General features: G+C 32.7%; 1 protein-coding gene across 1 annotated transcript in view; it reads right to left on the reverse strand.

Moving 5' to 3' along the window:
- Positions 1–15,292, reverse strand: part of Smp_103570 (serine/threonine kinase) — a 64,891-nt gene that overhangs the window by 43,047 nt on the left and 6,552 nt on the right. The window contains exons 3-4 of the mRNA XM_018795638.1: positions 12,063–12,189; positions 1,788–1,870 (exon numbers count right to left, since the gene is read on the reverse strand). Coding sequence (XP_018649931.1) covers positions 1,788–1,870; positions 12,063–12,189 — 210 coding nt within the window. The remainder of the gene's footprint in view (positions 1–1,787; positions 1,871–12,062; positions 12,190–15,292) is intronic.

The following is a 15,292-nucleotide window of genomic DNA, read 5'->3' on the forward strand; positions in this document are numbered from 1 at the left end:
ATAATCAAACCGAGTTAATGAAGTTTTATCCACTTAAGATTTGTACAATAAGCACGAAACAACATTCAGTATTTATTGTTAATTACTGGTTGATAGTCTTCACCACAGCTTAACTTATCAAATGCGACATATACTTGCGTTCAAGCAATCTTCTAGCTACCTACTGTTGCCAAACAACCAAAATCGAATGTCTACGTAAACCCCCTCTACCCTTAATGAAGTTAAAAAAGCTATAATTTATCTAAAGTGAGGAAAGCAAACAGGCTATAGTGGACTAACATCGGAGATCTTTAAGAATGATGGTCTAGTTTAAGCAGCTAGATTGACTGAGATATTAGCCGGAGTCTCAAGACTAGGCTTAATCTAATATGACTGGTATCAATGACATCATGGTATTCATCACGGTTGTCAGCTTCTTCTAGATTTATTTAACTTTTCCATAAACATTTACCTAGAGGAAGCATTCCCATAGTCTAAATTTTTAGGAATTCATCTCCCATCAAGATATTTATCCTCTGACTTAGAATACGTAGATTACATAATCCTGTTCGATTGACATGCAGACAAAATGTAGTATTCTAAACACTAAGCAACAATACAAACATGTTTAAGATGCTAATCTCTCTAACTGAACGCAAAAATGTTGCTCCTCCAATTACATCTATGTCGATGTATATATATATATATATATATATATATATATATATATATATATATATGTATATATATATATATGTCAGATTCTAGGTTGCATACGACTCACTGACAAACTTGTTCATTGTTTCATGATCATTTCTTTTTCGTCTATATTTAAAGTATATACCCTGAGGATAACGATGAAAGCATCACAGTCAGATCATTTAGTTCGGAAAACGTGACACATCCAAATACACACTGTCATTATTGATCAATAATATGATCAACATTAACACTTCTCATCGATTTTGTAACTTGTTTTATTCCTAATATATTCGTATTGAAAGTAGAGTATTTTTGGGAAAATCGAAAACATAATTGCTTGGAATTTTTGAATCCCAATTAAACTAACCACATATTCGTTACATTTTCAATTATAAGGCCTCTCTTTGGATCACTTTTAATTCATCTCGATATTGCCAAACAATTTTTAAACATAATTAAAATTTCGGACTGAAATTTGATGGGTCTCTGTTGGTATAGTTACATCTTATACAGATTGTTTTGATGTAGTCAATTTGTCAGACTTTGTGTAATGAATAGATTGTAGCTAGTAGTGCAACACAGAACGAGCGTCTTGTTCTATGATTATATCAAGACAATCCGCACAGAATGCAAACGTCCTAACAAAGACTGATCTTATTTTAATCAAGAGTATCAACATCAAGATAAACAGAACACATATTAATAACATCATTATGACCAAAAACGTTCGTGGCTAGCTAGACTCAGTGCATAACATACTGGTGTTTGAAGAGATAGATACTAGGGTTCAAGTCTCAACGTGAACATCAATACTCGGATGATATAGGTTTATGCAAATAATGGAACACCTATCCTATATTCTACCGCTAGCCATAAAATTTATCTGTTCTCTATAACCATTAGAATTCTTAAATTTTTAACAGTTTAAGAATACAAATAAGGATGTGTTTTATAAAAACAGAAAATATTGTCATACTCTGAAGAGGTGAATTCAACATTAATTAAATTAGAAACTAAACAAGATGAAATTAACAATCATTGTTCCAATATATACCGAATAATATCAATTATGGTTAATTGTGACAAGATTAATATTAAGCACTTACTTGGTCCTTTTGTAGCATATCTGCTTTATGCAAAATCTTCATAGCATAAATATAGCCATTGTCTTGTTTTTGAACTAATCTTACCTATCAAACATGTTGTATAAAGAGAAAGAGTGAGAGACAGAAAAAATTATAGTAAAAATTTTGTCGTGAGGAGAAAAACAGTGAAAAAGTAATAAATTGTGAAAATAAAGCTTTTCATAAAGTTTTATACCTGCAATGAAAACAACTTCCCCGTCTTGTTAAGTAACTTACAGTAAAATGTGAATTATCAGTGTAAGAGTTACAGAGACCATTATTCAATAGCTAACGTGATATAATGTGTTTTTACTAATAGCTAAAGTACACACACGGAGAGATATTTCTTCCACAAACGTCTGTAAATTGTTTGATATCCTGTGTTACTAATAATTATTGATGAATAAACGATAAATACGATGGACTTCATGTAATTCCACCTTAATTCCTAAAGGTCGAACCCAAGAAACCAAAAGTATTTTCTTCCAGAAGAGGACAAATGCACATATGAATTCGGTTTTATTTTGTTTATAACTGGCTAAAAACATAGTTCAACGCCTAAAAAGTCATTAAAACCAATCAACAAAAGGATAAAGTGAATAAAAGTTTGATATTAAGATTGTCGAGAGCAAAGATGTAAATGCATTTTCATCTATATTTACAATTCAGTCCTATGATAATTAAGACTCATTAGAAATCTCCAAAAAATAGTCACATGTTAAACTGTTGTATTTTTATCATTTGGATTCGAAATAAATCTGTGACTTTTGATTATGACTCCATAGCCCGTTTAATAATCATTTAAAACGAAGATGAAAGAAGAAAACAATTAACTAAATGTAATTGACATCACAAGTCAATCTAAGTTAAATGATCACTAAAACTCAAGAAGAACTGAACAGCTGTTTTGTCCCAGCGTAAGTGCGCATCCCTGACCTCGTAGGAAATCGAACTGAGGACTCTTCGGTTGACCATAAAACAAAACGGTTTCCACAATATCCCTATATTGTAATTCCTGGAGTTCTAATGAGAAGCCAGAACCAGTGAAGTTCAACCACATTCAGTGTGATTGCACAGAATTACGAACCAACTGACGATAGAAACATAAACTATTGGATGCTGACTCAAAAGTTTAAAAGTTAGGCGTTCCGGTTCGATTACTGGAGCAGACGTGAATGGGCAAGGCCGTGAACTGCTGTACCTGAATAAAATAGCTATCGAGTGTTACCTGGATTTAATTGGTTGTCTTAGGTTGGTCTATGATCTCAATAACATTTGATTACGCTTGTACAGAAATTATTTAGCCGTTTAAGTGAGAATGATAACTTAGCAAAAACAATTATAATATTCAGGTTAGTTGATAATCGCCCCCAAGTTCTATGACACTGTATGAACCTTGTGATATCTAATATGCGATGGAGATAGCCACGGCAAACTTATTTTGTAATTAGTTTTTGATACTATTTTTATTTCTTTTTTTAGCTTTCATAATTTGTACATTTACTACAAATGACTGTAGAAGTTGTTTAAAATTGTATGACCTTGAATACTTCCTCTTCCATTTGGAATCCTGCATAGCACGACAAACTGATAACCGCTCATAAATACACTGCTACACACACGTCTCCCGTTCTCATTTATCTGTTGTTATGATAACTGAACTCTAAAATATTTATTATCTACATTTATAGACTACAACTATACTTCCATCATATACTCTATCTGGATATACCGCTCGAATTATAGCAATCTTTATTGGAATTATTAATTACCTATAATTGCGAATTATTATACCAAATGCAACTCAAACACGCCAAGTCCTGACAATTTAAGCAACGTTCAGCAAATTTTTCTTGGGTTTATAAATTATAATTAATACATTAATTTTTGGACGTAATAACTTTATTATCATTTTTGAGTTAATATAATTTTTGGTCCACCACAATTATCTGGTAAACCTGACGCTTATTCTGTTTGTCATATTGTTTATTTTACCCGACTCGCAAGTTTATTTTCTATATAATGTATTCACCCAATAATCTTAGTGACATTGAGGGTTCTCCTTTAAATGCTCCTACTTCATTATCCCACTTGTCCCACCTCATTGTAAGCACGATCAATGCTATATCCGAATTCAGACTCCCAACATATGGCGCTAATAATCCTAGGGTCTGGTTTGCACAAGTAAAAGCTCTGTTTACATCTCGAGGGTCCCGTTCTCAAGCAATAAAATATGCAAACGTAGTGGACGCCGATAATTTTCAGCAGTCACAAGGTAATATAAACGTCTATTTGATCAAGAGAATGCCTTTTTATCCCAGTATTGTATCCACTAAGGGAATACAGAAAAAAAAGGCAAACCTATAGTTACATATCAAGCACTCATAGGTTTATATATATATATATATATATATATGGATAATCAGACTGCAACGCACCTCAAATAAACAACCATACTTCAGATATAATCAAGCGATAAGTGACAGAAAATGAAGCAAACAATGAGTAATTAGTGTGTGATAATTAAGGAATGGTAACATTTGCAGTATTAGTTAATGTGTCCAAAGGAACTTCCGAAAAACATTGAATATGGAAATGTGATAACCCAGTTTATTTAACAATCATACAACAAAAGTATGTTAATGATTAGTAAAACAGTTCCATAAGTTACTTCTCCAACATTCGCCCTGTTAGAACTTCCGGCATCTTTTTAACACGTAATTACACATTTTAGATTTGAATTACAATGATAAACTAAGGAGCATACCATTAAGAACCAAAATAACCTGAACAAGGGAATGTGGTCTTTTGAAGTTATATACAGTCTGAAGAACCGTCAAATATTTTGATTAGTTTAAACACGATGACTAATCTATGAGTTATACGTTGAATAATTGATATGAAGAACAAATTATGAAAAATCATGAATGTAAGATGATGTGTCATATATTGAAAAAGTGGAATTCCTGTAGATTACACTTCAGTTATTCTCCTTTATTAGTTCTCACAGAAAGAATCGAGAAAAAAGAAACATTAATTATAGAGTTTTACAAGTAGTAGGAACAGCTTAAACTTTACGGAAATTCATTTATGATTTATTAAAGTCAATTTCCCATATTAATGGATTTATGCAAATCCATTTACTTATTGAATCAAATGAATTATTCATTATATTTTTAAAAATAGCAACATTCCAAATCAGCAGAGACAAAGAAAAAGAGCATAGTAAAATCTTACAGGACAAGACCACCAACAGTCGATTACTTAGACTCCCATTAATAAGTATGTGAACAGCATTCAGACAAAATTTTATTTCTAGAGTTGTTGAATAGGTGAGAATTCATGGAGGAAATAATAAGTAAACTACTAAAAATCGGTATACATAGACGAACAAAATAACAGGAAAATATAGTCAACAAGAATATCGCTCGATGAGTCATTTTCTTTCCCATATATATAAATGTACTCGAATTCTACAACTAGCATTTGCCTTGGTTCGATTTGATTATAAATTTCCCTCTGTATTCGCTCGCATACACACATTCGCTACTCTGCTTCAAATTCGCTTGATGTGCTTATAACTTTGTTGTCTGTGCTATCCTCGAATAAACTGTAGTCGCCGCTTCTTCAGATTTCAAGTTGATCAATTAACGAAGCTAAGCCACTACATATTTAGCCTAATCAAGTGGAAGAACTGATGATTTCGATGTCGGTTACTCTTTTAGGTTCATCTATTTTAACTGTTTATTGGGCTGACTAGGAATATCAACAACAGTAAAAAATGAAGGAATATTTGCCACAAAATTTCATGGTTGCGATTCACAGAAACAATGTTCACTTATTCGTGAAGTAATGATCTAAGTCCATGTAACACTTAATAACCTCTTAATCGGTGTTGCTTCTACTTTATTTCAAAGTTAGTATATATTTTACGTTTGTTAATAATTGAAATTCAAGGAAAATGTGTATTAAATGTTAGTTGCCTAATATATTTGCAGAATGTTTGTCGAAAAGACAAAAGAAACATGTCAGTACTGAATAACTAGTTCAATAACAGATTTTTTAGATAGTTATAGCTCTTGGATTTAACAACAAATTATCAAAGTAACATGAACAAGGTACATAAAAGGGTGCGACTATAATTTGTGGACGGCCCTTGGGCGACGTCAAAGAGTGACCTTGAGAAAGTCCACCTACTAACTAGAACTAAATGAGGTTTATAAACCAGTGTAAGGAATTACAGTTATAGTTTACAGTTGATTGTTAGGGTTAGGAATTAGATTTAGTGTTTTCGTTACAAACTGACATCAGCTAAAATGCCAAAACGCTATTTGGTCAAATGTATGAATGAATTTCGCGTCAAAATTAAAGACTTGTTATTTTATGTCTGATTGGTTCATTCATAAATTATAGTCTCGCCTATTAAAGTTTTAGATTTCTATAGAAATTGATGTTATAATTGATCAGATAACAAAAAGTATTAAATCCTTTTCATTGTGAAATTTCATATAACAAACCTATTTGGTTAGACAACTAATGAAGACCAAGGAACACTGAGCAGTCATTTCTTTCCAATATGGGACTTCTCAGGAAGTACATGTCAACAACCACACCGAAGGTCGAACATCGGACCTGTTAAGTCACACAGAGAGCGTTCACATGCACTGCTGAGGAGATTCAAACTAGGAAGAAACAGCTGCCCAGTGCGTCTTAGTTCTTAATCGTTATCTAATCAAGGTCAATCCGTGATGTGAAGTTTCATATTTAACAATCTTTACAACACCCTTCAATAATAAATTACTGAGAGTATACGTACTTCATGAGATGCACAAAATACTGAATAACACGATCGCTTACAATATATGTATATGAATATACAGGACGTTGCTAGCAGTCTACCATCGATGATAGTGGTATTCACCCGGCCGTTCCTGCTAGCTTGACGTGGTGGTCAGGTTTGTCTATCGTAACGAGTCAATCGAGCTTTACTGGCTGGAACAATCGTTCCTCAACGTCCTACCATGCCAGACAGGTCGGTTGAAGAGTAGTAAGATTAAAAGCAGCAAACCCAAGGTTCAAGGGCGAAGTCGTACTGCTGACTGTACAGAGGTGTGGTGGCAGTAAGATGTTTCCTTCAGACAAGGAAGGGTGGGGTTAGAAAAGGTCGAACCTAAAAATGCACACCTCGCCTTATCCCACAGATTTCCGTCTTCGGCGTAAGGTCCTAACGAGTACGGAACTAACACGAGAACTTCTCGCAAAAAGGTTGTGTATGACCGACCTCAAGCAGTTGTCCCTTGAGCATTACGGTCATGCTCTCAGTTCATCAAGAACAACTCTAACCCAATCTCCTTTTCAGGTACTTACAGAAGAACCCTTCCATAGCGTGGGTAACGGGGAAGTAATGACCACCCTCATACGTCTAACAACACTCAAGATCACTATATTCATAATCAATCTCTCTCTTAGTAGTATTTGACACAAGAGCAACAATAATGTTAATTACCAATTTATTGTTCAATTACTAACTCTACAGAAAATGTTATATTATATCGTTTTAAGGATAACACGATAGATATGTGCATAAGTTAATGTTCAATAAGTGTGTGCCAACGACAACTTATTTTCTGTTTCTATACAATACATAAACACGAGTAATGGAAAACAAAATCTGACCAACTAAACAAACGATTCCAATAATTATCAGTATTGATTACATGATGGACATCTACCTTTTTATCTTTGTAAAGTATCCATAGGTTAGTGATTTTTAAACAGTGAAAACGATGTTGAATGTGGTACATTGTACGTCAGAAATATCGGTGCTTTGGTTAAGGCCTGATTTCGTAGCCGCTTCTAATAAACCCTAGACTAAATCTACGCGACAGCTTGAAAACAGAAGTAAAGGTGCGAAGTTTTTGTGCAGTAAATCAAGGGTATTAATAGAATTACACAAAACCTTGAGCTTCTGTAATCATACTAAATAGAGTATCAGTATAGGTAAATATAAAGTTAGAAATGTGACACGTAGCTCTTCTTTTTTTTGATGTTTGTGAGAAGCTTCTATTTAACGCTGATCAGATAAAGGGTTTTTGAACGTTTTCTGAGCCTTTACGGACTTTTCCAAGAAACATTTTGTGACCTGTCACAAATATCTTTGGTGATAGACTTTCGAACCGATCCCACATTTACTTCTATATTCAAACTTGTCCGTAAATCTTGAGTTAGAATATTATTTGCAAATTTTTACTCGCCAATGTCATCGACTTCTTAAGGAATATATTTCGTATGTTTAAGGGGTCACCACTTCCATTAACATCATTCCGAATTCTTTGCTCTTGTAAATTCTACGTTATGTTTTGAATCGACTAAGTGTTCCAATGGATACCGGGATATAATATGTTAAAAATATTATCCATTTATTAAATCACCGAGCTCAATTGTAGCATTCTAATACATACGCAATTGATTTTTGTGTCGAAATCAACCCAGTCACTTTATATCGTAATAAAGAAACAAACGAGTATTGTAAATTACAAAACTACCGATGAATCAACATGTAAACATGACATTTACAGTCTATATAGTCTGAGTTTTTTTTTAATATAACACATATTTCATTGTCTTTTCATATGTATAGTAGGTTTAGTGTAATCCAGTTATTTCTACCTACATAACATAATGATCATTCGAGAAAAGAATGAACCATGAAGTAGTACGGTAATATTATTTTCGTCTTCTTTGAATTTTGTCCAAATATGTGTTCACAATACTTTTGTACATGATTTCAAAAGATTTGTCAAACAGACAAATAAATAACTAAATTAAACACACACACACACATACATACACAAAGGGGGTCCATATAGCAAGTGTTTGATGAATCATTCTGTTTGAATTAATAAAATCTAATTAAAAATTATTTATCAGGATTTGTAAAAAAAATATGTCTAAGTGTATCCTAGATACATAGATACTTTCTTATGTACAACACATACAAGCACATATGTATATATAATAATGTATTTGCATACTATGGATGTACATTACATGGTGATACGTGATACAAAAAAAACTAGATTTCTTGATTAAAAAAAACAATAAAATTAGTCATCACATAAGATTTATTTAGAGTGATTCAAGTGTCGTACATTAAACTATCATCATCAATAGTAATCCAAACTTTATAAGTTCCGGTCCATTATTCTCCTTCGACAATATCAACGGTATTTTACATACGAAGTTTCAATCAAAGGTATAACTTTTAATCAGTAACTGGGATAGGTAATACGAAGAGGGTACATACATTATCAACATTATTATAAATCGAACTGGAAGTAAGGATATACTCTTTCAGTTAATCATTACAATATGGCTTTATTAAGTGAACAGGAATTATAATCCACTCCAATGTTACTTGTCTGAATATGTAACATATTGTAATGCTCAGAATTCGCTTTTATTGATTAACCCCTTAGGTATAAATGTTTGTAGACTCAATATCTAATCTAATATTATGGCTGGATGTGGAAAATTTCTATTTAAAGATGAAAACCTTCCAGATTTTGCCTAGGCTTATAGTCTGATTATAGATGATAAAAACGAGGTGATAACGAAGTGAGATTATGGTGAAATGAATTACTAAGACAGACTAGTATGTTACTTTGCTGTCTAAACCACCAGAGATTGATTGCTCTCTTTGGAAAAAGAGGAGACTCACTGAAAATCTTGAGTTATTTCAAAATGTAAGGAATATTCTTTTATAAAACCGAAAACGAGTTGTTGAATCTTCAAATTTTATTTCTTCTCATGGAGAACGTTAAAGACAACAACGGAAAACAATAGAGCATAAACGAAGATTATTTAGTTTCTTCTTTCAAAGATGTAAAAGCAATATCTCCCTAAAGATTATTAGCTCGAAATTAATACTTTACATTAATAATCTACAATTCAGATTAAAAACATGCGACCACTTCTCAAAGCCGCATCAAAGTGCTAGGATAAATGAATTATTTCTTTACAAATTTTGATCTACAAAAATAATGAACAGTTTCGAGATTTTCATTCCTTGCTTTTCACTAGTTTTATCATTCTTTTATGTTAGAAAAGTTGAAAAACATGTACGTTATCACTTTAAGCCTATAACCTTTATAAATCAGAATGAATTATTGATGAGAGAAGTTTTGAATTATTTAATTGTTCCGTCAACTGAGATTGTGATTTGAATTGATGAACACATCTAGGACAAAATTAATCAGTGAGTCTACCAAATCGGTAAACTGAGGTGCTTGTCTGACATAATCAAACCAGTGATTACAAATTTGAACAGAAAAATTGACTAAGCTGCAAAAATTCATTGACGAATCCGAATATTATCTTGAGTGAAAATTAAACATAGAATTCAGTGGTTTAAAGGCGGATGGTGTAGTCAACAAACCATCACTACTCTATAAACTTCAGTGGGGTAAAGACGTATTTTTTTATTGACATTCACTCAAATATATGAAATGATCCTAATGCCAAGATTTAAAAACTTTCGAATGAATATAATTGCAATTTTAATAGTTGAGATCATGAATCAATTGAAGCTAGATCACCATGGGAAACCTGGAAGCACTGGACGGCCGTTTCGTCTTATAGTGGGACTCCTCAGCAGTGCGCACCCGCGATCCCGCCTCGCGAGATTCCAACCCAGGACCTATCAGTTTCGCGCGCGAGCGCTTAACCACCAGACCAATGAGCCGGCATCCAACGGTGTTAATATTTTGTGGATGCGCACTACCGAGGAGTCCCAAAATAGGACGAAACGGCCGTTCAGTGCTTCCCAAGGTTTTCATGGTGGTCTAGCTTCAATTAATTCATGATCTGAACTATTAAAATTACTATAATATCCACAAAACCCCTTCTGATAAGAATATAATTGTATCATTTTGATTAATTCTAGACCACACCATTTAACATTACAAAACATATAGGTTAAGATTATTCCAAAGGAGTTCTAACCTAGATCTCTGTACCTCCCAATGTGGTTAATTTCAACAATTAGTGGAGTTATAAACAAACTGACGTCAACAAATCATTATTCGTAAAAAAGAAAATATCAACTAAGATATAGAAAAGTAGAATTTATACTTTAGAAAGCAACAAACAATATATGATATTATTGTCATTTTGTGTGTATAAAATAAGCAAAGAAATTTGATGAGTAAATGACCTTTTTAATTATTTAAAAGAATTGATAAACCTATTGTGAAATGTATACTTTACTCAATATATGTTTCCCACTTAATAAACATATACATACACACACACATAGATTAACTTATACAACAACAAACATACAAGATCTTGTCATAAAACAGGTTAAATAAAATAAACAAATCGATTTCTTTTTAACTGCTCAACATTTCAATGAAATCAATCAATTTACAATGAAGACTAAAAGAATAAAAAGAAGGAGGAAAAGATAAACATTTACATAAACATAAATGAAAATGTTAAATTGTAGTTTAGTATTTTATGATTTAGAAATGCGTTTATCATTAGAGACTACAATTGATAAGAAATCTCATCCATTAATTATGAGTATTATTATTATTCATTATAGGCAAATATGAATGGCGGCTAGCAGTGGAATCCCGAACGCGTTTCGTCCTATTTAGGATTCACCAGCTGGCACAGGTACATCCAGCTGACGAGTCCTGAGCGGGACGAAACGCGCGTTCTCGATTCCGTTGCTAGCCACCATCCATCTCTGCATATAATGCTCGTAACTTAAGGCAATATCGAGGCAATCCGCACCAATAAGAGACTGACCAACTGAAGTTCTGAATGCCAATGGGAAGATACAAACAATCAATGCCAAAATGAATTATTATAATTCCTGTTTTCATTTTCTAATGAATTACAAAAAGTACTGATAAAAATCGAATGAGTAACTAACTTTTACATTTTTGGCCAATTATAAATCTAAACAAAGGAAGAACTATAGGGTCTGATGACGATGTTGGATTTAGGGGGAAGCACACAACAACTACTACTTATATCGGCAAAAGTAGTATCAGCTTCACCAAATGCTTGTCTTAAACGTCATTCACGTGTTTTTCTTACATTAAACGTTTTACTAAATGCTTGTGAATGTAGTAGAATATAAGGATTTCAAACCATTTCCCACATAATTAGTCAATTGAATGAAAAGGAAATTGTATATTCATACACACACATACACGAAGAAGGAATTACATTCAAAGAAAAAACTTACTTCACCAAATGCTCCTTTACCAATTATTTTAAGAGGTAGAAAATCATCAACTGTGAGTCGTGCTCGTTTAAGTCGGAGAAATTCACTTTCTTTGAGAGCATGCTGTGTACGTTTGATTTGTTTATACAAAACAATGTGTATGCAACAAGATATGAGTGTAGACAAAATGAATATTATTGAGATGCAAAACACGAAGCAATAATCATTTCAAACGTGAAAAGATAAAATTTCATCTCCTTCGTTTATTTATTTACTAATTATTGATAATGATCGAGTTAGAACAATCGAGTCAGATAATTGATACTTATTAAAACAAATTAAAAAAAATTATATCGACAATTTCAAAGAAAATATAGCGCCTTTTTAAAACTTGAACATTGTAGCTTTGTTTATTTACTTCATTTTAATGACTCCCCTACTTATTCACTGTATTGTTGATTTGATTATGGCACAAGATAAGAAATTATCATTTAGTATTGTTTGTTTGAATCTTCCCATCGATGTGTTAGGACTGAAACTGGTCAGTCTCTAATTGGCATACGTGCATACTGTGCGTATCGCCTCGATATAGCCTTACCATATATATCTCTTACCTAGGAAAAAACGATTTCTAATTTATAGGATACGACTAATGTTCGGTAAATTTGAACTTTATTTGATCATATTAAGTAACATGAGCCAAATTTTTTTTAAAAGGTTTGAAATGTTGTATGATTCAGTTGGAATAGAAGGTTTGCAACAAAAATGTCGATGACATGATAAATAAACGACTGAAAACTTTATGATGATATAATACAGAATATCAATATGAACAAAGTATTTTCTTTTCGTAAAATTGATATTTAAACTTTTTAAATGACAATTTGTGTTACTTCAAAGTGAACTTTAAAACTACAGGGAATTCATAATTTCTGCGTTATTCGATACACGGTTGAGAGACGTTGGTTGATGCTGCAATATTAAAACTACAATTCACCATTTATACGATTAGATTCAGTACAGATGTGGGTAACTAAATGATAAATAATTATTTATTACTTAGCTCCGGAATCCAGATAGCTACAGGCTTGTGAAATGGGGTGATTTTTAACTAATCTTGTATTGGTTATTTGAATCTGCCCATTGATGTTTAGGACTGTAATTGATCAGTCTCTTATTGTCATACGCACATCCCGTGCAACCTCTGTTTATGATGCTTGTAAATTAAGGTAATCTGCATGGGATGCACATATGCCAACAAGAGAGTGATCGATTGAAGTCCTGAATGTCCATGTGAAAATTCAAACAACTAATATAAGATGAATTTATTTTTTCTACCTAGTTTTTATTTTGTTTTATATTTTTCCAAAGTAAATAAAACATGAATTTACTATAATCTACATAAATCATTTGACAGAAAAACATGTTGTAAGGAAGTAACAAATATACATAGAGACCTTATCAAATAGAGAAAAAAAATGCTATATATGTTGTTTATGAGAAACCTGTAAGGTTGATAAAATAAGTTTTGAAATCCTGATCATTTTATTTTGTTTCAGTGACTCGTTATTATTGCTGGGACTTCCTATAGATTCTGGCCTCTGCAGTAACAAATATAATTACGAAGAGTCAAGCCTTGCATAGCGGAAACATTTATAATTGTTGATCACTGGTTAATGACCGATGTCATGTGTGTCAGGTCCTTCTTCGTGGAGATAGAATTTTATCGACCAAGATGCAACATGGCCACTTCTATGTGACTCGACATCAATCAATTGTAACTACATCGCACTCTTATAGGAGGTCAGTCGCAACCCAGATAGCTCAATGGTAGCATCTCTGACTGTGAACCTGGGTTACGCGGAATTGTATCTGTCAGGGAGCATCAGTCCCTTCAACATTGCAGGTACACATTACTGATGACGGTCAAATCGCACGAAGCCTAGGTCCAGGGTTTCCTGTCGACTACCTTCAACCACCACTTTACAGGAAACACAAGTTGTAAGTATACATTTTTATACGCTAGTAGTAGTATCTCAAGTGGTATGAATTGGTGTTTATGAAAAAGCCTAAGTAATTATGTACTTTCGAACTAGTTAAAAAATCTATAAACAACCGAGAAAATACCGAGTTTATTAATGGGGACAACCAATCAACATTAAAAATGCCAATATAGTTAAGTAAAAAGAAACACAACACACGTAACTCTGAAGTGAGCATAACATAAATTTTTTCGACTTGGAAATAATTGATTAGACTTAGCTGTCTAATGCAGAAAAATAAATATTTATATGGACAAATATTTCTCTATGTTAATCATATAGTACTAAGAGATATGTGCGAGGAGAAATGATAAAATACCAGGAAAATAGGTTTGAGGAGCGAGGCAATAATAACATAAGACAGTCAGGCAGTTATTAGGAACGTAGAACCTTGTATATATCTCTGTAGGTTCACGTTCCTATACTACTATAGAAATGACATGAGTGAGGAGTCAGTCATGTAAGATGAATTCAACAAGCTCTTATTATTTCCTAGTTGATAGTGATTATTCACGATGAAAAAAAGACTATATGGAATGATTAACACTGACTTCAATTATGATTTATGTCTGAATTGATATGAGTATCAAGAATTCCTGAATTTCACTCAAGAAACTCGTTACAGTCTTATTCCGTGATATTACGTCATAATGTAACCAGTTACTCAATTTCTTTAATCAATATTAGCACTTTCAGACAAAGTAATCGAAAACTAATGTTTAAAGACTAGATCAATCCTACTCGAATTCTTAGAGGTCACACGGAAGCTTATATAACATGAATAACAAAAATGGTAAACCCAGAGGAGTAATATTTGAACAAAGATAACTGTTCAACATTCTGAGCCTTGAAAGATCATGTCTCAGGATCAGGAGAGAATTGTGATTATTGAAAGGTTTTACGGTCAGACAAATGTAACGATGAATAAAGGTGATACCACTTGAAGCACCTACTTCACAGTTTTCGTTTCTCTACCTTACATCTTCCTCTTGCCGTCAAACTTTGGGGCTATGTTAATACAATATGTAACAACTTGGATCGATACATATTTGTTATCGTAGTTTTATGTTGTTTATGAAAACCAGAAAACAACCAAACAGAAGTGTTCGCAAGTACAAACAACTAAGAGCTTCGAGAAAAGCTGACAGAGAAACAAATTGACAAACAGTTACCTTCAACTAGTTTAAATGAATTAATAGATACAA

This window comes from Schistosoma mansoni, chromosome 2, assembly GCF_000237925.1.
Source record: "Schistosoma mansoni strain Puerto Rico chromosome 2, complete genome".
Classification (NCBI taxonomy): Eukaryota; Metazoa; Platyhelminthes; class Trematoda; order Strigeidida; family Schistosomatidae; genus Schistosoma; species Schistosoma mansoni.